The following is a 23457-nucleotide window of genomic DNA, read 5'->3' on the forward strand; positions in this document are numbered from 1 at the left end:
AAATACATAACTGACAGTCCAAATACTATTAGCTATACGGAATTAATGAATTGTAAAGATAAATTTACTATAATAGGCCTTGCCAAATTTATTAAGATAGTGAGGTCTTTATTCAAATGATATTATCTTCCTGTTGTGTTCAACATTGTTCATAATTGTATGTATGTTTATTGTGTACTACTATGCTCCATGTAGAGCCTCTTAGTGAAATAAAAAAGTTAAAGGTATTGTACATGTGCACTGAGACAATACGCTTCCGAAAAATGTTATTTATCAATACGATATTGAAAACGAAAATAGATTATTTTTGAAAAATCAAAATGACACTACATTAAAATCTTGGAGCGATTTGAAACTGAGGTTGAATTTGAAATAGCATCTTGTACGAAAGTGGAGTTCAGTATTCGGAATGAGTAGGCTAGCAGGTACGGTTTAACGCTTTGGTTACATTAGTTTGTCATTTTCTTTTGAAAGCAAAAGTACATGTTTTGTAAACATTTTTTTCTATTATGTAATTAAACTTATGAGTATAAAGTAATTATGGCTATATCTAAGCAGAATAACCAATCATGAAATTCCAATTATTTTGATCGAATGGCTAAAAACTAACCTTACCAGCCGATGCACCTGGTCTATGGCGCCAGTTTTCAGTGGAGTCTGGGTTTCTCATTTACTTTTGTTTCTATGTTCGTGCTATTTTAGTTGTTTCATCTTTTTTCATCGGTTCTGCATGGATTTTCATACCATGGACTGGCTTGCCATACGGATTAGGTGTACGGACTGTTTGGATTATTTAATAAAAGTGTTACAAACCGGCTGATTCTGGACTCGCCCGAATTGACTTTTGGTCAGGGCCTCGCGACCAATACAGCCAACCTCAAATAAGTACCATGGCAAATACAGAAAAAGCCATTTAGCAACACTATATTACCGTTCGAATCCTGGTTCAATTGACTGCCTTTTTATAGATGCCGTGATAAAGAAAATTACAGTGCATTGTATTTCACCACATCGAATCCTGCCTTTTGGGACTTGGCGTTACTACTCAAAATCCAGTCCTCTGAAATTATAGTGACCGATTATTTCTTTTGCTGGTATTTTTTTATGGTTTTGTCATTATTTGATATGTTCTGAGTTGTCTTTCACTAACTACGAACGTTTCTTTAAGGAGGATAGGATATCTCATTTTGTCTATATGGTGCATGTTGATGCAGGATGTATTATTGAGTGAATTTTATAGTGTGTTTGTTCATTCAACTTGTTTCAGTTTAGTTTTAAACTTACATTAAAGGGATGGTTACATGTACATGTATAAGGCATTAACAACTATTTCATCCACACTGCAAATTGCGTGCACCTGTCCACAGTCAGGAGACGTTGGTCATTTCTTTTAGTTCGAAGTATTGCCATCGTTCAGTTACCGTGCATTTTAATACTTTTGTTGTCGGGGCCTTACAGAGCTTACTTAAAGGTATGTTAAATGTAACACTTATTGAATACGTTTTGGCGATCTCTGAAAGTATTTTCTATTAAATATACGCTGACCCAGTGCATTTTTTACGTTTTACCGTATTTATCCATTATCTTTTTTCTATTGAAATGAAAACATTTAATACGCGTTTAATGTAGGCTAAGAATAGTAAATACACTATTGTTGGCATTACATGTACATTTGTATCTAACTAACCCAAATCATTCTTTTTAGTATTGCCATCCAACTCGGCGGGGTGTAATTTTATGATGCATTCTACTTTCGTTTTACTGTAAAGTCCGTGTGTGAAATGATCATTTCTAAAAAGTGAGAAATTCAAGTTATTTATGTTTATTGAATGACTTGTACAGTAAGCTTAATAAAGGGTTTTTATCTGTCCTTCTTTGAAAAAAATTCTTATTGTTTATATTCTTATTGTAGTTCTTTAAATAACACTATAACAATGAAGTTGAAAATGACAGCACTTTCCGTATATCCGTTACATTCTTCATTTTGTTCATTATAAAGCTAGAACATCGTTGCTTCTAGGAGATAATTCGACTGTCTTAGTGGATATAAACCACTAAAATCCCCAAAAATCTTTCGTAACACAGTGTTAGCCAATCATTTGCACGATATGAATGACGCTGACAATCAGCTGACTGTTTGTGTGCTTTCGTGTTCCGCGCTAACATAAATTCTCAATACGGTTTGCACTCATATGTATACTACATGACGGACTGGCTATCGTTTGGGGTCTTTTAAACCCGTGAATGTGGGTCATTGTGTATTCGGGGAAATTAGTTGTCATTTGACCACGTTCATTCATTAAATTCATTAAAATAAATGCATTACCACGTGATTTAATGTCGATCGGTGACCTATTGATTCGATTTGTAATATGCACGCTATATACAGCGTTGTATAGCTTACAGCAGCATTTGCTGAATCTTTGACCCAGCAAAATACTTTTTGGGATAAAATCAACACTTTCCAGTGCATGTAAGACAGATATTGGTGCATGTCAGTCAATTGATGAGAAATTTCCAAGGCCGAAAAAAGTAATGTTATGTTTCCGAGCACTATTCTAAAATTTTGTTGGGTCGGTAGGCAGGAATTTTTATTTTCATTTAATATTTTTGAAATGAAATAAGACATAAAGATACAATGAAAACCAAATATGCAAAGACTAAACATGTAATAGACTGATTCCACAGTATGAGTATTTTGTTTTGTTTTGTTTTGAAGGAGTTGGTAGAAACAAAAAATATCTCAGGTGCCGAATTCCAAAAAGGGATTATCCACGACCAAGAGCACACTAATGGCATGTGTGTTTTCAATTTTCTTCTTTTTTCTGAAAGACAATCGGCAGATTTTTTACGTTATTTTTTCTTCTTCAAAAATTTTAAATAAAAACTCATCAGTAGGGGTCTGTTAGAGGGTCAGTAAGGTGACCGGAAACATTTTTTAGGCCTAAACGGATGGTCTATTTATTACTCAGGTAGTGCTAGAGTTTGTCTGGCAAGCTTTTTTCTGACTTGGCATGGGGTATGAAAGAACAGACTTCCAACCTCTTACATGTATCTACATCAATTGTCTATATAAATATATATATATATATATATATAAAGATTCTAAAAAAGTTACTGTTGTGAAGTGCTGAATGTACATACACGTTATGTTGGTTTTGAAACCAAATGATAGTGGCAGTGCCTCTTGATATATTTCATACAACTGCATAACAAGTAAACAGTTTTGTCCAAGGAATTATTTTTCAGGCTACAAATGTATGTGACTATTAAGAATTAGACAAATTTGTTTGATACAAGATTAAGTAGAGATATTGATTTTCAAGTGTTAATTGTGGGTCAGTACCGATGGGTTTAGCCTTGAAGTCCTTTATATACCGGTATTGTATTTTTGTTTCATAAGAATTTCGAATGTTTTTCGTTGAGGACATGACTGTAAGTGGGAATTTTTCCATTATGCAGTTTTATTCTTCTTTGCTAGAGAATTGTTTAACTAGGACTAATGTAAAAACAAAGACATTATAGATGTAAATTCCTAGCAAATCATACACTACTAATTTGGTTCTAAGGTTGAAAAATGGTGCTGACAGCGACTTCATCGTCGATTGTGTGTTGTCGACGTCCATATTTACTTGATTTTTCTGCGATGACTATGGTTATGGTTGATCAATTGTTATGAAATTTTGATATTATTTTACTAACTACTAATTAATGATTGCTCCTATATATTTTTGTAGTTTATGGCCCCTACCATTTTTAAAATTATTAACATGACATATCAAGTTCAACACATCCATGTAAGTACAGTACACCTTCAAGGAAGAATGTGTATATGATATGTCTTATGGTTGTGGCAAGTCATCGTGTAATTTGTCCCATTTATTGATATCAGTAAATATTTATTAACACATGTTGATATATATTTATAAACATGTGCATAATTTAATTATTGATTTCAGTAAATTGAGGAGTTTTCTGGACAATGCAAACACGTTCACCTTACCGGTGCACATGGGTCATGCTCCCAGTTTTAAGTGGAGTCCGAGTTTCTCATTTACTTTTGTTACTTTGTATGTATTGTTTTAGTTAATTTATGTTCATTGTTGTATTTGTTTGTTTTAAATGTCTGGTCTTTGTCCCTGGATTACATTCCTTTGATTTCCGCTAGAATCTTTGTTCCATTGGTTACTCTTGATCAAGACAAAACGTATGTATTTTAAAATTTGCTCTTTTGGCAATACCAATCTGCGTCCATACTTGCCCCTCGGGCAATACCAGTCTGTGTCCACACTTGTTAAATAACAAAAGATTATATGAAAATGATTGTTCGAAATCAACAAGACAACATGACATTTGCATTACTATGAGAGGACCTATACAGTTTGAATCTGATCCGTGCGCCAACTAAAACAAAATTTTTAAGCAGGTCGTACATTAATGTGTCTACTTGTTAAATTAACGATTGTTATTTTAAATTCGGGTCAGACAGGTCTCCTAAATTAGATGCTTTGTCTTTCAGACGTAGATAATTGTGTATTCAATTTTTTTGACAATTTCCTGATCTTATTATATCTAGACTTATTATCTATGAATATTTTAGCGTGTATAGTTTACACACTTGACTTTTGATGTAAATCGGAGAAGACGTAGATACGGTGTGTCATCAAATTTTCCCCTTTATTCTAAAAATGAAATTTGTCATGGAGATAATTTTTTGAAAGGTAATTTAGATGGTATTCGCATGTGACATGTATGTATTGACCATGGAATAATGACTTTAGTAAAATATTTTGGTATATTGATGTATAGTCCTAAAAATGAAAAAGTATTATTGTACCTGAAGGTACATGTATACAAAATGATTTTTATATAAAATATTTTATATTTATTTGATAATATTGTACTTAGTAAACTTTATGCCAGAAGTTTAATTGTAATCAAAGTCCTCCAGAAACGAGTACACAGGCAAAATTATTTCATATGATTTTTACACGAATTTCACATGATTTTCATCTGAATTGAGCAATTTAAATTTGTGAAAGGGTTCATGTGAAATTAGAATGAATTGAGTCTTACGTGATATTCACGTGAATTGTTTACATGAAAATAATGTAAGTAAATTTCACGTGAAAATCACTTTCATTTCATGTGAACTTCACATTAAATTTGTGTGAAGCTAGATTAAAATGAATTTCACGTAAATATTATTTGCCTGTGTAATAGCCATTACATATAAGCATGCAAAAATGAGATTCATATAGGCTATTCTAAATTTGCCAATTATAAGACTAAATAAAACAAATATTTTTGATCGTATATATTACATTGACACATGAACCGTCAATACAAGTTGGTGCTTATATAGAACTATATATTGAAGATCGTTTTTAGGGGGAACTTAATTTGTACAAGTATTTTGAATTTTTTTTTTTATATAAAAAAATCATTATTTTTTATTATACCTCGATTTATTGATAAAAGTACAAATTTCTTATTTCTTAGGCAAATTTTAAATCAAAATTTCGTAAAACTCTTTATCTTCTGTCATTTTTATACTTATTTTAGGAAAATTAAAAAAAAAATGTTGGTTGTTTGAAAAACATGGGACTAGATCTGTTCTGTATGTAGTCCTTGCTTTTTGAAGCATTCAGTCAACAAAGATGTATTGTGGGAAGAGCTTTAAATTGTCATGCCATTAGCTTATTTTAGATACATGTATGTGCGCGGACGGAAGGCTGTGTTGTATTTTACAAGTTTGTAAAAGGCTTGTATTAATATAAAATCATTCAAATACACTAGCATTTCATGTCACAGCGTCGCAAATGCAACATGTAGTCGAAGTCAAATGTTCCTCGTTTAGGTACAGAAAGATTTTATGTAAGTATCAGCTTCTGATCTCGCCCTGGTAAAAAATAACTCATACTGACATTTCTGAAATTCATATTACATTTTTATGTAGATGCACGTAAATAGGAGTAAGTATAATTATAGAGGAGCAAATATCTTTAAACAAAACATTAAAGCTTGGGCTTTCCATAATCTACGAAAGACCGGTAGTGCTATGACAATAAATTTAACAATCTAACAATTTTGACTCAAGATTTTGTTAGGACTTCTCATAAGGATCATTTCGGCAATTAAAAGTTTCTTTCTTTCTGTCATAGTTTTCAAGATGTTGGCTAAAAAAAAAATTATTTTTCACCTTTCGAGGGCAATAACTCTTACAATGAATCAACAATGACAACTTTGATCTCTGAAGACTTTTGTAGGCCTTATAATAAGGATTATTGCAGGAGTAAAAAGAATTTGGCTAAACCAAACTGTTTGGGAGATATACGAGAAAAACGTCTGACTAACCCCTTTGTAATATAATTAGTAACATGTTTTCCCACTGATCGGAAATCCTAACATCAGTTGTATGAAAAATATCCTAAGAAATATTCATACCAAATTTGGTTTCAATTGGTCAGGTAGTATCGGAGAAGAAGATTTTTGAAAAAATAACAATAACTTTGGAAAAGGGCAATAACTCCTGCATGGCTTAACAGATTTAATCGGAAATTTGTCCAGAGATAGTTCTCATTCATGCTAAACACTTTTAACCATGTCAGAATTTGGCTAAATCTAACGGTTTTGGAGATTCGTGTCTATGCTAAAAACTACTGTCCGACCCCTATGTTCTATTTTTCCGACGCAGTAGGTATAGTTTCGCTTTTTTACCCTTTGACCTTAAGGACGCTCTTCTATAGAAAAACAAGTCACCTGATCACAATTCTGTTTCCCTACTGGCCAAAAACTGATAACTAAGTTGCATTCAAAGAACTGTTTCGAAAATTTGAAATTGCGTGCCATGTGTTATTTTCTTGAATGTAGAAATGCAGAAACTTAGAAGTAAAATTTTACTGCGTCGTCTATCTTTTTTTAAAGGTAGTACTTGTTAATAACAGCGGCCATGTTTTTACGGATAAAAAAATCCCCAAATCACTTCTATGCAAAATACCTTAAGGAACATTCATTTCAGTTTTGGTTCTAATTGCATGGTCAGGTAGTGTCAGAGGTGAAGAGGTTTGAAAAATTCGTCGACGACGATGACGGACGCCAAGTGATGGCAATAGCTCACATGGCCTTCGGAGTGCTAAAAGAAATCATGGCACTACATGTTTTCTTTTGTAATAATCACAACACATATCCACAGCTTATTTCAAAATGGGGCGTTAAGAAAGAACAGTCGTTTTCATATCTCACTGGGTTATTATAATGGGCTTCGGATAAAGCGCCTGCGACGTCCTTTAATGGAATGCTCTTAAACATGAATGGCTCGAAATCGTCTTTCTTGTAGTGAATTACGTATCCATTTAGGTAGACACAACGCGTGTTAAAGGAAGTCTCGCATATCCCCGTTGGTCGAGACATCAGCGATACAACATCAAAGTCAAATATAGCTGAAAAAATACCATTCTTGCAACTATTTAAGATTTCAGGTGAAAGAACAACAACAAGCTGGAAATCGTCAAATGGATGTCAACAACTTACTCACACAAGCCATTTTTAAAAAAGATGTTGAAAACCTCTTACTTTTATGCAATACACATCCTTCCGATGTATTGAATTTCCAGTTAAATGGAGAAAGGTTGATCCACAAAGCAGCTCGTATTGGTTCATTAGGCCTGATCAAGAAACTCGTTGAAATTGGTTCCGATTTGCAAGAATATTCATTATGCGATAATTTGTACGTAGACTATACTATCGATAGATCATCTTACATACATAACACGCCTTTGAATGTTGCATGCGAATGTGGGAACATTGATGTCGTGTCTTTTATCCTAGAACACATACTTACTAAATCCCCTCAAAAAGAGACCTCTTTTACGGCAGTGCAGGAGGTTAATGCATTTTATTTTGCTGCAAAGTCAGGAAACATTGACATAATCAAATATCTGATAAAAAGCGGTAGTCTAGATATTAACAAAGTACTTCCAAATAAAAAGACAGCTTTATTGTGTATTGTTGAGGAATTCGATGACCAGGGTGCAAAACTCTTATGTCACTGTGGTGCAGATATTAGCATTGGTCGGATAAGAAACACACATTCAGCTCTTCAATATTTATCGAAAGAAGAAAAGGGTTTTGAAACTTTGAAAGTTTTACTAGAAAATGGAGGTAGAGTTAACGATAATGAAACAAAACCTATGACCTACATTAATAAATCGCCACTTTTCATTGCTGTTGAGCATGGCGTTAAGAAAAATGCAAAAGTTATACTGGACTATGGAGCGAATATTAACTTCAAAGGAATAACGTTGGACGGAAAAGAAATGCGTTGTTTCCCGTTAGCAGCAATGCGTTGCCCTTCTTTAATACCGGATTTTGTATTAAGAGGAGCAAATCCAAATGATGTGCACAACGGGAAGCCACTTTTAGAAGAAGCAATAAATACAAATAACTATGCTGCTATTGAAAACCTCGTAAAATCTGGTTCTGATGTTAATTACAGTATAGAAGGAAAAACACCGCTACAAAGATGTAACTCTTTCGGTAAGAATGCTAGAATAGTACTGACTTAAGTTTGAAATATAAATGGGATATCGGCGTGTTGATCATAATGGGGACATAATGTAATACACAAATTTTTAATTTATACGACTAATTTTGATGTATGTAGACAAACTTATACATGAATGGTTAAAAATTGTTCAATCGGAGGTGATTTATTGCGGAAATGACGTATGCAGTTAAGATCGAAGTGTTTTTTTAAAAGACGTTTTACGCCGACACAGAACGTATATATCCCAGTATGTCGAGACGTAGGCGATATAACAACACAGGGGCGTATTTTTTTATTATATTTTTTTTTACAAAAATATTTCATTCGACTTATTTTTTATATTTATGATACAACCTATTCCTTTATTTCATATCGCTGATTATCATCACTGTATTCTCAATATATGTAAAAACCAGGCAAACGAACAATCATTATGTCGGTAAAAATATATGTTTTTCTTAATATTGAAGGGACAGTGCAGGCTTTTATTAGTGGAGGAATTCCATTAAAAGTTGTTGAAGAGCAGCATAGCATTTCAACTCTTGCATTGGCACTGGATGAAGTATCACTTTATCAGGCAGGTCCGCATATACTTCATGAACTTATAACAAATGGAGCAAACCCGAACTTAGCACCTCTTTATCAAAACTCCCCGTTGATTTCTGCAATTTCAAAAACATTTTTTGAAGTGGTAGATATCTTGATAAAGGCTGGAGCTAATGTTGGTCACAAGGGAAAAGATGGAAACACTGCGGTTCATATTTGTTGCAAAAAAGGTAAGTTCATGCTTATAATGCAAATGCGTTTAGGAAAGACATACTGGAACAGAAAGAGAAAATACACAGAAAACATAACAAGAAATAAACTGATTTTTTTTTACTTATCAAATTCTGCCTATCATGACCAATGCCTTGTTTTTAGTAACTACTTTTCTTATTTGTGGGTTTATGCTTTTGTTTTATCTGTAGTTGTTTTTTTTTTGTATTGTTTTATGTTAGTCATGACCTGAACGCATTTTGTAGTAGCCTATGGTTATTGATAGATTTATTTGTTTGTCTGGTTTCTTAGTTGTTATTTCATTTATTCATCTATGTAACGGAATTCTTGTGCTAGCATTGGCCATGAAGAAGCTGTTAATTCAGTAGCATTTTATAAAGGTTTCTCCTGACTTTTTTACAATATCAATCATCAATAAACATATTGCCTCTGTCGACTTAGCCGCGAAACGTAGCTCTAACTACTCTTTTGTATCTTTGAAAAAAAAAAGATAAATAGCTACAATTTCGCAGCTACTGTCGACTTAACACTTAAAAATACCAACAAAATATTGAGACTCACAATAAAAGCGTTTGTAGCAGTTTTCAGTCTATAAGAAACACCATTCAATCTTTTCAGAAAACATTGTTAATTATTTCAATGGAAATTACACGATGTAAAATTTTAGCATACAGAAAGAAGGTCTGCTAGAACGTTTCTAAACTTGCAGCGTCATCGCACAATATTAAGTTTCTGTGTACCGATGTCCATTGAAATCAGATATTCATTTGATTTTGGAAAGATTGCCAAATGAAACTTTCGAATGGGACTCTGGATCTGCGTGTATTGTTCATGTAATAACTGCTAATTAGTATTTCGTTACTAAATTACTAAAGCTGTATGTTCATCACTGAAAATTTCTCGGAGTGGGTGGGGTGCCTTTGGGGGTATCATTTTCAGCTTGCATTATGTAAATAGTAGGAGGACATAACTATATGATAATTCATTAAAGTTTACATTACGAAGTATATGGATAGTCAAACGCAGAATTGTCTTATTATCTGTTTTTTTTTCGTATTTGTAGAATAAATGCATAATGAATAGTCCTAGTGTATCATAATCAAGGGAACACTGTTTATACATATGGTATTAGGTCACTGTTTTCTAACAAAATTTACGAAAAGATGTTTTTAAAGCAAGCTATATGAATAGGATGGATATAGATAGAGCCACCCCTATTAAACAGTATTGGACCCCCCCCCCCCCCGAAGAAAACATTTTTTTTTGTTTTGAAAAGAAGCAATTCCTAATATGTGAAAGGGCTGTTATTATATATATCTCATATGATTATTATTTTTTCATTGGACTGGCTATAAAATAATACTACGACAGTTAATGCGTATCCAGTTTATTAATTTGTATGACATCTCTTTTCATAGGTCGCTACATTGTCACTTGTTGATACGATTAACTACAATAAAAAAGAAAAAAACCAATAAAACTATGGAATTTACATGGAAGCGTTTTCCAAAATACAACAAACTAAATTTCTCTACTAAATATTCCAACAAACCAGGGAAAATATCAAAGTCTGTGCTAGAAATTACTGGCACTACAGATATATTCGTAATCCCTTATATAAAACACAAACACTATTTTCGTAGCAATAGCCACACACAAAGATATTTATCCGTCGCAACAGCCGCGGTGACAAACTAATTTGACGATAAGAAATTATCTTGAATATGATCTTATATATAACACCAAAGAAATATATATCTCCTTTAGAAAATCCGTAAAGCTATAACTGAATAATTTGAAAAATATGCTGATCACATGACAGTCACGTGACTAAAACTTGTATAGAAATAAGGGAAAAGGGGGAGGTTCATCATGCAAAATTGTTCATATCTATGATTAATCACGGCCAGGTTGAATTTCTCATTTAAAAAAATGCGTTACTCGCAAAATGATAACATTATTTATTCAAAAACAATAAAATTTAGCATAATATAGTTCATCGTGGTCCAACTCTCTAAATCTAAAGTATCCCACGAAATATCAGTAGGAAATGATGAAAGCGTACACACTGGAAAATAGTTAATACATTTCACTATCTAGAAAATGTAATTTTAACATAATATGCACAAATATTCTTTGTTTACGTGTGTGTAACTTGAAAAGTTTTTGGGGACCAACAAGATAAGGGTGGGCAAAGGTCAGTTAAAGTGCAACTTGAGAATCACTGTCTACATTCATTCTCAAAATGAATTTTAGGGCAATTTAAAAGTGTCTCTTGGATGATTCTAGCTGATTGCATGGCTTTCTCAAAGAGAGTCTAAAGTAAATTTTACAATACAATGAGTGTGTTCATCATCTTCCAAAGTCTTTCTCAATGAAGTTTTATTGATTATCATTTGTACTTTAATGTTTTAGTCTCAGCCGGGAACTCTAAAATCCTCAAATTACTAATAGATGCAAAAGCTTCCATGAATATTCTGAACAACGCTGGTCAAGTTCCGTTAGATATTTTGGTCAATACATGCATATGCAATTTGTCACACAATAGCTTTGCATTACCATTCACTTTGGCAGTTTACAACTCTTACGACACAAAGGTTGCTAAGGAAATGTTATATTTGATAATGAAAAGTGGCGGGGATCCGAACAATGTTTTTCGAGGACAAAATTCTCCACTTTTATTAGCGGTAAAAAACCAAATATCTTGGATTGTGGAATTTCTTCTTGAAACTGGAGCAAACCTCATGCATATTGGAGAAAACCAGGAAACAGCCCTCGATCTATGTTTGAAGGGTAAGTTAAGATGTTATAGAATTTAAATAATGACAACTGAAAAATATTTGAAATATCATATAAAAAATCCTGTAATTGTATAAGGCAAAACTAAAAATGTATATACTTTTGTATATTGAAAATAAATCCCTGTTTACAGTGAATTTTCTCAAAAATTGTAATAATTTTATAGTTATTGTAATATCATGTACAAACTTAAAAGTAATTAAAATTTGGGAACATTTTGGGACACCCCAGGTCTACTACTTTAAGATCCTCTAATAACTTGGTCTTTATTCTATGTATTTCACAGGGTAGAATTTATTTTCATTGTTTGTTTATTTTGAGTACTTTGTGTAAACAATTTAATTTTTGGATCTCGACCATTTGATTCTAATGCTGCTGATGAAGAAATAATCGTTGAAACTCGCGTTCAGCAAACCGAAATTTTCTGTTTAAGAATCTGATTTATATTTTTATATGTAGATGACTATCCTGAAGACATAAAGAAAATGGTTTTAAGGCATGTCACAGAAACAGATATACTACTTCAGCTGTCCAGTGGAAACCAAAGTAAATATTTAGATTGTATACATGACACTACCTTTGACAAAAATCTAATGAAGATAGCAATTGACAGGGGTGTTGATCCAAATCAGGAAATACTTGTACATGGACGAGAGTCAATCCTTATCAAAGTTATCAAACGAAATCGGTATGATATTGGTTGTGCACTCATTTCGAATGGGGCTGATATTGGATACAGAAACGCAGATGGGCTTACAGCATTCGATATTTATGCAAGTAAGAATATACTTTTGTTTTAAATTATATATAAAAGATATATTGTAAGATGATTTAGAAATACATATTTTATACAAAGCTCTAAAACAGATTCAACGAAAAAAATGACGATAAAACCATGTTAATTGCACTCATGTAACAAAAAAAGTGATGCTATTTGTGTCACATTCTTTTTATCATTGAAGCTTTGTTTTCGTGATTTAACACACCACCCACATGCTGTTGTTGGCTGTCATTCATTCCATGGATTAATGTATACAGATGTAAGATAGTAATGATTGATCGTATTCATTAAAACGATTTGTATATTTATTACAAGATCAGTGCATGAGTGGTGAACAAGATCCTAGTTTGGAAAGAATAAAATCGCCCTATAAATTATCGCCGGCAAAAAGAATCAAGATGAGTATTATTTATCACACATTTTATTCTAAGCAGTGTGAGTTATATAAGTTTTAAATATTCTTACAAACCACTGACGAAAGCCATAGACTTACGTGAATCTGCACTTTAAATATATTGCGTTACTTTATTTTTGCCTTAGTCTGACCCCAACTATATATATTATATAAAGAGGGTGATATAGCAGTTTGTTATAATATTATGGAGTATAATAAGATATGTTATTTGTCGTAACGCAAAAACCCCCCTAAATTATGAGGCTTCAGTTCGTTGGTATATTAAACATTGGGCTACAATATTTAGCCCAGGCCAAAATTGAAATTAAGTTTGTTTCCCCTTACCCCACCTACCCATTAAAATTCCTACCCAAATTATTTTAATTGTAATTCACTAATAGCCTTTTTTATTTTCAAAGCAAAATTTGTCACTTCTTTGATAATGATTTCTACAGAATTATATGAAATTTTACACATCTACTCAAAGCCAAGACCTAGGGTCAGATAAGGGGAAATTAACATTATTTTATATGTGGCCTCATCTGTGCATGCTTTTCCCTGCTATTTCAATATTTTTGATATTGCGAACTTTTTGTATATTATTAGTTGTTGTATCTTGAACCTCATTATCATTTGATTATAATGCTGCTGGTGGAAGACGTTACTGCTTAATCTTTGTAATGCGTGCAAAGCTTACCGAAATTTGCAATATTTATCATTATTTTTGCTTTCATCACCAATTAAGCCATCTTTTTATATGAGGCACACAAAGGACATATGCGATTATATGAAATGTTTAAAATCTTAAGATAATACCGACAAGCACACCACAAATCTAAAGCGAAAGGTCTACGGATTATTTTATAAAAAATGAAAAAGGACACTTAATATTTTAGAATGATTTCAAATTTTGTACAAAATTTTAGCATTGATGTATAACCCGTTGTTTCCAAAAGTAATATCATCTTGGCTTTATACTCTTTAGATACAAAATCCCCAACGTCAAGATTGCTGATGTGCTTTCTGACGAGTGGACTTGAGATCAATGTGCGTGCAAAATGTGGATTATATCCACTACACTTAGCAGTATTATCGCACGATAAGGATCTTGTTATCTGGATCATTGGGCAAGGGGGAGATACTAACGCATTTGACAAAGATGAAGAAACGCCACTGACGTACGCAGTCAAATATGAACTAAAAGACATCGCCATGGTGATAGTAACAGCAAAAGCTGATAAAACCAGTCCTAATAAAGACCAATCTTCTGAACCAGATTGTGGTAGGTATTTATGTGCGGATCATTTTGATTTCTATTTCCTTTTTTTTCATTGTAAAGGATCGCAACATTGATAAAGAGATATACAAATCAAAGCTTTTTTTTCCTGCTTTTTTACAATTCTCTATTTCGATATAACTACAGTCGGCGTCACATAAATAACATACTGTTAAAATTTGAATAAAAATATTTTCTACGACTTTATTGACACCTACCGTCGTTTAAATTGTCTTAAATGACTTGCTCATTCGTTTAGCCAAACGGCTTCTCCCTAAACATTGAATCGTTAAATTCCGGTCAGATTTTAATTCTAGGTGGCAATATTTACATTGTAAAAAGTCGGCCATGTTTACAGTGATCGGGTTGCTAGGAGATGTTGTTTACGTTTAAATGGTTTGTCCAAAAACCGAAGAACCCAGAATGCAATTCGGCGTTATTTCGGATATCTCGGATTTATTTTACGCGAACAACGTATAATACCGAGAAGTTGATCAAGCAGACGAGTGTCACCGGAGTTCGACGGGAACTTACGCACTTCGTTTGTAAACAAATCGTCCCGTAAAAACCAACATGGCGGATATTAGTATGGGATTTTCCCGTAAGGATTTGTTACGCATGAATTAAGCTATTAAGGGACTTGTTTTTGAGAAGCTGTTTGGCTAAACGAATGAGCAAGTCATTTAAGACAATTTAAACGACGGTTGGTGTCAATAAAGTCGTAGAAAATATTTTTATTCAAATTTTAACAGTATGTTATTTATGTGACGCCGAGTATAATTTTTATATCGTACATTTCATTTTTACCTTCAATAGTTTTTTTAATTTATTTTTACATTTAACAGAGGATGCCTTTAAAAAATAAAAATAATTTTTTACAAAAAAGCATCTTTTCTAAATGATAGCATTATGTGAATATCTTTCTCTAAAGATAAAATAAAATGGCCACTTGTTAATCCATGTAAGGAAACGAGCATTTCTTTCAGTGTTGTAAAGTTATAATTGTCGACAGTAGAAGCGAAATTTAATAGACCAATTCAGTACATGTAATATTATTGCAAAATTAAATAGGCCATTTTAGGTTTATTTACTGACTGAAAAATATTTTATGTACAAAGTAACCTTAAAATACAACAAACGTATTCTAAAACATTTTTATTGTATTTTAACAAAAATAAAATGAATTATTGTTTACAGAAAGAACGTCAGAATTGTGATAAACGTTACTTATCACGACAAGTGTTACTATTGTGACACCTTGAATTCGTAAAACAGTAACTCTAAAACTTTTTAAGTTTTACGGGAACAATTTGTTTTGCAGGTGCATTATACAAAGCATTGTCCTTTTCCGTGCGATTGTAGTCTTGCTGTTTCGCGAACACTTATTTCTCTGTTTTCATCGATATCATCTTCATTTAGTCCAGAATAAGATGAAGTCGTGAACCAATTTCTAGAGAATGATGACACAAGAAGTCACAACAAAAATATACTGCTGGGGTCACTCCTAAATTTGTACATTTACATGTAACTACGCTCGGAATTTGTCCAGTAACAGTGTCGCAAAAATCGATTGATCGAAAAATCTTGTTGCTTCTTGTAATCATTTTTCTGTTGTTTTTTTTTTGTTTTTTTTTTCGAGAAACTATTACCGCTCGCTTGTTTTTCCCTTTAAATTCGTTCTTTGCGTTTACAAATCTGCCCCGATTTGCAAAACCTACAGAATTTCATTTGGAATAGAAGTTGTCGTTGATCCTTCTTTTGGTGACTACTAAACATCGCTTCGTTCGACGATGACTTAATCCCGACGTGATTTCAAACCAATTTGTAGTATTGTTATGGATATCACCATTGCATATCTCAACATCATCTTTACTATATTTATTTTATTAGAAATAAGGAAATACGTGTTTTAACTAGTCAAGTTAGGAATTAGGCACCGACCATTTTTATACTGGGGGAGCTGGAATTTTCAATGTTGCTAAATAATTTTTTACTGCTGTTCTTAAAATTATTTAATTTATTTTTAATATTTTTTTAATTGCATCATTATTTTTTTGATAAACAATAAATAGAAAATATTAAATAAATATTAAGGAAGGACATATGAAAGTAAAGACTCAGATAATCAGATATTTTATCATTGTTAAGACCAAATAAAATAATTAATAGGTGTCGCTTCTAAAAAATGGGACAGGAATTTCAACATCAGGATTTTTTTTCACTTCAGTTTCATGTATTTAGGCACTATAGTATACAAATCTTTCAATTCTTGGTGACCAAAATAATGTGTCTTCTCTGAAACTGATGTGGCTATGGATTTCGAACATGTCTATACACCAAAAAGGTAAAATTCGGCCAGCAAATATCTGGTAAGGAGTAAAAAATAAAATCCTCCAAACCACCCCATGTTTTTGGTGAGGATTGGATGAAATTTACTCAACAAGACATGGCTTTGTCTATAGTCATGAATTGATGAGGAGCCGCTTCTTTTTTCAAACCATACAAAGCACGAGAAAGTCTGGGACTCGTGCAGGCCGGGATTAACTTCCCCTGCGATAGCACGAGGGAGTCTGAGACTTGTGCAGGAAAGCAGCCCACGTCACAATCAATTATGCATGGCCAATCTGGAGTCTATAGCCCTTTAGCATCCCAAATATGTCAATTAGGCAAGAAGCAATCTATGAGCAAATTCAAGATTGTATAATATATCTAATTAAAATTCTTGCACACTTATATGGAAAATAAGGGTAGACAGGAGAAACCCTTGACGTATTTCTTGTATGTTCATTGACGGATGGTGAGAGTGTTGAATTGTGGATGACTAGGCATTTGGTGCTTTTGTAGAGTCCTTGGATAATCTTTACGTCTTGACAGGGATTCCACAATGTCTTAGTACCTTTCAAAGTGTATTTCTATGCTAAGGCCTTCTTGAAGTCCACGAAGTTTATGTAGAGGGCTGATTGCCATTCTATTTACTCCTCGATGATGACCAGTAACGTAGCAATCAGGTCAATACATGATCGACTGCATCGGAATCTGGAGAGTAGCCGAATTCCTCTTCAGTTTTACAGTTGCTCAGGCCGCCCTTTTTGGAAGCATAATGATGTAGCTTAAACTCCACTCCTCAGGGATTTCCACTGTTTCCCAGATGTTTTCAAACAGCTCATGAAAGGTGCTGTAGGGCTGAATGTCAAAAGAATTTGTGAAATATTGCTGCTCGGGCGTTGAACCCAAATAATCAATAAATCAATCAATCGAGATGTAGGTTTTTTGTGGGTTGATTTTCAAGACCTTAGGTGGAAATTTTATGATTTCATCCTTCGAGATTTGGCCAGTATCAACATCAAGGTCTTCTCCAGGAGGAAGATCAGGAGCATCCGATATATCTTCTCCATTTAAAAGTGGTCGATCTAGGCTTGTTATCACATTGCCATTTTTATCTTTCACTAGTTTGGATGTGTTGGTCTTTCTACCTGCCAGTTGGCGTGTGATGTTGTACGCATTTTTTTTTTGGTGTCATTTCTGCCTATTGCGTTCTTTGCTTTTGAAGCGAGCTCGTTGATGTAGGTCCTTTTATATTGCCCAGTCCTTTCTCTTTACCTCTTTCCTAATGCTTATATGTTCGCTTGTCAACCATTCTTTCTGCAATATTATCTTGACCTGGTTAAGTTACATCTTGATAGACCTAGGCTTCTCAGTTGTCTCGATTGTATCGTTAGATAACCATGGCTTGTATTCCTTCTTGGCATGCGGTGTTGTAAGTAGATTTTACTCTTATCAAATCATTTCTTCCACGTGATGAGCTCTATCTCTGTGTCATCTTTTCAATCTTTGACATTCATGTCACCCGTTACAAACAATATGCCCCAAGTGATGTTCAATCTAGGGTAGCTTGGATCTGGTTTTAAAATTCTTCTTTGTCTTCTACCTCTGCTACGTTGGTAGGAGTGTAGCATTGAAGTACTGTTACTTTTTGTATCTTGACATAAATCTTGCCACGATAGATCTTTCACTCACAGGATTCCATATGATGAATGATGATTTGGCCGTCATGTTAAGTGTGATTTCTACCTACTCCATGTTGATGGTTGCCATCCTCGTTTTGTGGTCAAGAGTACAGTAACGTTTGCCCTGAAGATATCATGACCGCTCCAGATGATGTCCATCTAACTTCGTTTCAAAATATCAAGGTTGTAGCGCTCCATTTCTATTGCAGCCTGGGCAGCTTTTCCAGTTTCGTATAATGTCTCCACGCTCCAGCTTGTAATCTTTGATGCAGTCTTCAGGGAGAAAAGTTTCATTGGCGATGAAAAATTATAGTTAAGTGAAATCGCATGTATGTTGTAATACATATACACATATCACAAGTATATTTCACGAATGTTGCATTGGTTTCAGATCATATAGTGAAAATTAGTTTCGTAATTAAATGTATTATGTAAAGGATGCATATATAAAGAACGGTATATACATGTGATGATTTTATCTTCAACAGATAAAAAGTGCTATGGAGTAATATTTATAGTTTAATTGTTCTTGAAAGACGTGCATTATAAAGATTTGACCAGAGTTGCTTTAGTGATGGTTCTAATAGTTGAGAGCATTCAGGGCCATTAATTATATAAAACCAGTGCTTTCGTAACAAATACGAGATTGTGTGAAATGTTGGATAGTATGTTGTTAACAACTTTTTTTCATATTTTTTATTGACTGAGTCTGAGACCACACCTCTGCTAGTGGGAAGCACAAGCTGTATATTTTGCAGTCGAGTAACTTTTTAATGAAATTAAACTTTTGAGATTGTGCAGTAGGCACCTTTGACTACTATTAAGTCTTAAGTGTCGTAATGTTTCACCCCATTCCATTTGGATTTAATTGCACTTCCTGTAAGAAATTTACTGAGGACTAAGATAACGTATAAGTAAATTTGAGTAGTTCCGGTTTTTGTTAGCAATGTAAAATAACATTTGAGGTTGATCAAAAGACCCATTATAGACAATAAAGACATCATCTCGGAGCTAATTATGTTGTGCTTGTTGGGGAACTTTTCAACCATAAAGTTAATACGTTCTTACGCGTGTATGTCGCATGTGTCAGGGCTAGGGACTGTCCGCATTGCACATTGCATTAAGAACTTTTTTTATAGAAAAAATTATAATGTTAGAAGTAAGTTCTCATTGCTCAAAAGTATAGCATAGTCTTCTTTTTTCATTTCAAAGTGAACGTTTTTAGCCGCCTTAATTAGTTCATTACTGAATATGCTTGTATACATGCTTGTCATAAGTACATAGAAAATTTGTCATCATTCAGAAACTGTAAAAGTTCCGAGCTGTTTCGTGCATACGTACCTAGGTATTTATATGTAGCAAAAAAAAAAGGGCAAGAAGTCTACGCAATTTCCTCAATGGGAAATAACCGGTCGACATGGTATTCTTATCTTTTGTCTATTGGAGATAAAATCTAAATTGGTTATAATGTTTAGTGGTAGTTCGCGTATTTTTTTGCATCTTTCTGACAGTTTGTTCAATATGCTGGACTAATATAACACAAAAGTCTCTGGATATTGATATCCATTGAGTTGCTCATTATAATATCATGAATTTTTCGAATATAAACCTTAAAATTTTAATATTAAAGACATTTGTCACATACTTCTTCATACATAATTTAACACGTGAATTCTCTCCTTCTCTCCTTTCATTGTCTTTGTTTTTTTATGTTTTTTTTTCTACCTAAACTGTTTTTTTTTATGAAAAACAGAATACAACATTTTTTTTTCACCATTAAGGAACTTCTCAAAAAATATTTTTCTTATTTTTCTTCAATGTGAAATAAATATATTTTTTCAAAAATATCCCAGGCTTCCCTCAATATAAAAATGGTTGGTCCCTTACTCGTAATAACCAAATTTAAATTATTACGTGTGTAGTTCCAAATTACGCTTATTTACTATAGCATAATAATAACCAGTGAATGGGTATCTTAAAACTTAAAATTTCTCATGGTTAATATAGAGGACTATGCAAGTGCAGAGTTCTGTTGCAAGTGGAGGGAATCCGTAAAACAATCTTTTATTCAAATGTCTAACTTATCAGAGTTTTTTATACAAGAGGTGAAAAAGGATAAAAGAATCTTATTTTTTCTAAGATCCTGGCGTCGTTTTTTCGTCCATAAAAGATGATATGCAGGTGAAGCAGCAAATAATAGTTTTCAAATATTTAATCGAAAGTCATTACATTGATTAACTCGGAATTAGGACTGCATACTACATTCCAACGTTTTGAGCTCTGCCGATTTGCAATGACCTTAGTTTCACTACTCTTTGTACTGGATACTCCAACTGCATGAGTTTATACTCTACAAATGCACAAAATTGGTCCATCTAATTCAATAACAAAATAAAAAGTGAACATGGTGGAAATGCATAATGCACCGAGATGGAAAATGTTAGCTTTGGGCCACCCATGTGTACATAGCTGAGTTCAATATCTATGTATGTTACAAAGAAGTAATATGCATTCTAAAAGCTTTCCGGGGAGATTATATCAACCACTATACATATAAAATATTTCTGCCTATCTGAAGTCGTATTTTTTTTTTCGTCTACTTTGTCCACACAAGCTCCACCTTTACGTCATTATAAAATGTACTTATGTAGATGAGTTTAAGTTACTTTACTTGAGTAAGACATAAATTATTTTAGGCAGTGTAAAAGAAGAGGGAAAACACACCTTTGACTCTCGTGAACTGCAACAGTTGTTACAAAATACATCCATTCCTGACTTGCAAATGGTAGAACTTGCAACAGTAATGCTGCAGAATGGTGTTAATCCAAACCAGGAAGTCACTGGACATGATTCCCCTTTAATTCAAGCAATTCGGCGACAGTCACCAAAAATTGTTGAAGCACTCTTGAAGGCAAAAGCAAATGTCAACTATCAAGGTGAAGACATGTACACAGCATTGCATGTATGGTGTGAAAATATAAAACAAATGGATAATTGTAAGCATATTATTATTTTAGAATTAGTATTATACGACCTTTATACGATATACCATTTTTTCTTTATGATGTATGTTGAGGTATTCCATTGTGGGAATTGGATGTATTATTGAGTGAATGTTATGTTGTGTTTTTTGTTGTTGTTTGGATTCATTGTTTGACCTTATATCTTAAGGGATGGTTAAGGCCTTATAAAACTAGTTTAACTCCATCGCAGTTTTCATGCACCTGTCCATAGTCAGGAGATGGTGGTTATTACTGTGTCTTTGTGTTGTTATATTACTTTTTGAAGAGTTGTCCTTTTTCAAATCTACAAAATGCAAGCCATTTTAACAAGTTTTGTTCAAAGGGATGTACCCCAACAACACACGACAACCTGGTTGGCGGTCTCATTGGGGCAGGAAGAACAGGAAACATTTTCTTTGGAACTTGAAATTTTTTCACTAAAGGAAATAGCTAAATGGTTTGAAAGAAACTTTTTTTAAAAGTATCCAAGTACTTACGGTAACTCCAATAAGTCCAATATTTAAATATAAAGTCTACTGCTGCGCATTGCTCCAATCGGAAGGTCTGTCGGATTGAAGAGTTACTAAGTCAAAAGTAGGAAATGTGAAAAAGGTCTGTTATTATCGTTCTGTTACCGTTTGGTTTATTACTTTTGTTGTTGGGACCTTACTTAAAGTATGTTTGCATTTGTTGAAGAGCGTTCGATGATCTCTGAAAGTATTTACTATTTCGTATTTAGGTTATACGATGGTGGAGTAGTTATGTTTCACCTTATCCGTTCTTTTATCTTTTGTTTGCTTTCATGGGCCCTCTAAGTTAATTGCCTGTAAGTTAACACAGATTTTTTTCCAATATATATAAATGTGGTTATCGATCTAAAAACGGAAACGCGTTCTTCGTGTTAAAGATCAAATGTCAAAACCAATAAAATTTAAAAATGTATCTATTAGAATGCATTGGTGCTATTTTAAATTTTGATTTAATTGTTCTTTATAAATGTCTTGCAAATAGCGATTGTTACTTTTAAGAAATGTTTGATCGGAAATCACGAACTTGTATTGTGGTTAATTTGTTTGCAGTGAATATAATTGATTTAATAAGGGATAATGGTTAAACTTCTCAGTAGTAATTTGTATGCATCACTGGAGATGTCAACTAGATGCATTCAAATGTATTATACAGAAGCACGCTTGAAATGAACTGGATTGTTACTTCAAACAAATTAAAGGCAAACAGAAGCTAAACATCATCCCCATACCCCAGGTCAGGGGCGTCAGGGGCAAATAGAACTACAAGAAATGCATCTTTAGGACACGGTTGCCCCTGCCACCTATACAGAATTAGAGGAACAATGATGTCCTCTCTGTCCATACTCCGCGACATTTTTTATGACAAATCATGCTTTGTATTATATATTTTCTACATCAGAATTTTAACCAACTATTTCTTATTTGTAGATGGTGGTTACTCTGGAAGACATATTAGAATACAGGACGAATCGCAAAGAACGAAAAGTCTGCTATTGTTGTTGGAATTCGGAGCTTCAAGTAACATAATATCGATCAACAAAGAGCTTCCAATTCATCTTTTGTTGAAAAAAAGAATGTTTACTCAGGATATAAAAATTTTGATACAACAAGACTTCGATATTAATATGGCCGACAAAGATGGTTGTCCGCCATTGAGTCACGCTGTAACTTTCTGTTGTTTTGACGTCATTGAGGAAATGTTGTTAAAAGGAGCAAATGCAAAGAATCAAGGAAAAGATGGAAACAACGTGTTGCATTCACTCATGGGTATGTATTTACGTAGATAAATATTACTAGTGGCTACTATGCTACAACTCTAGTTATTATTGTCTTTTTGGAATAAA

The 23457-nt window shown here is 33.3% G+C and overlaps 1 protein-coding gene across 1 annotated transcript; it reads left to right on the plus strand.

Annotated features, from left to right (window-relative positions):
• The first annotated feature begins 285 nt into the window (after positions 1 to 285).
• Positions 286 to 23400, plus strand: LOC148617465 (uncharacterized). Its single transcript, XM_088585123.1, has 10 exons — positions 286 to 425; positions 5960 to 5975; positions 7475 to 8538; positions 9019 to 9324; positions 11741 to 12118; positions 12584 to 12901; positions 13221 to 13303; positions 14278 to 14581; positions 21279 to 21578; positions 23042 to 23400. The coding sequence occupies exons 3-10, from the start codon at positions 7515 to 7517 to the stop codon at positions 23398 to 23400; spliced, it is 3072 nt and encodes a 1023-aa protein (XP_088441249.1). The 5' UTR covers positions 286 to 425; positions 5960 to 5975; positions 7475 to 7514.
• The last annotated feature ends 57 nt before the right edge of the window (positions 23401 to 23457 follow it).

The sequence above is a fragment of the Perna viridis genome, chromosome 5 (genome assembly GCF_037379345.1).
Source record: "Perna viridis isolate PV_CMFRI_1.1 ecotype Kerala chromosome 5, ASM3737934v1, whole genome shotgun sequence".
Classification (NCBI taxonomy): Eukaryota; Metazoa; Mollusca; class Bivalvia; order Mytilida; family Mytilidae; genus Perna; species Perna viridis.

Coding starts and splice junctions, on each gene's coding strand:
- LOC148617465 (XM_088585123.1), top strand. CDS start 7,515: ATGGATGTCAACAACTTACTCACACAAGCCATTTTTAAAAAAGATGTT. Junction 12,119..12,583: donor CCTCGATCTATGTTTGAAGG/GTAAGTTAAGAT, acceptor TTTTATATGTAG/ATGACTATCCTGAAGACATA. Junction 14,582..21,278: donor ATCTTCTGAACCAGATTGTG/GTAGGTATTTAT, acceptor AAATTATTTTAG/GCAGTGTAAAAGAAGAGGGA.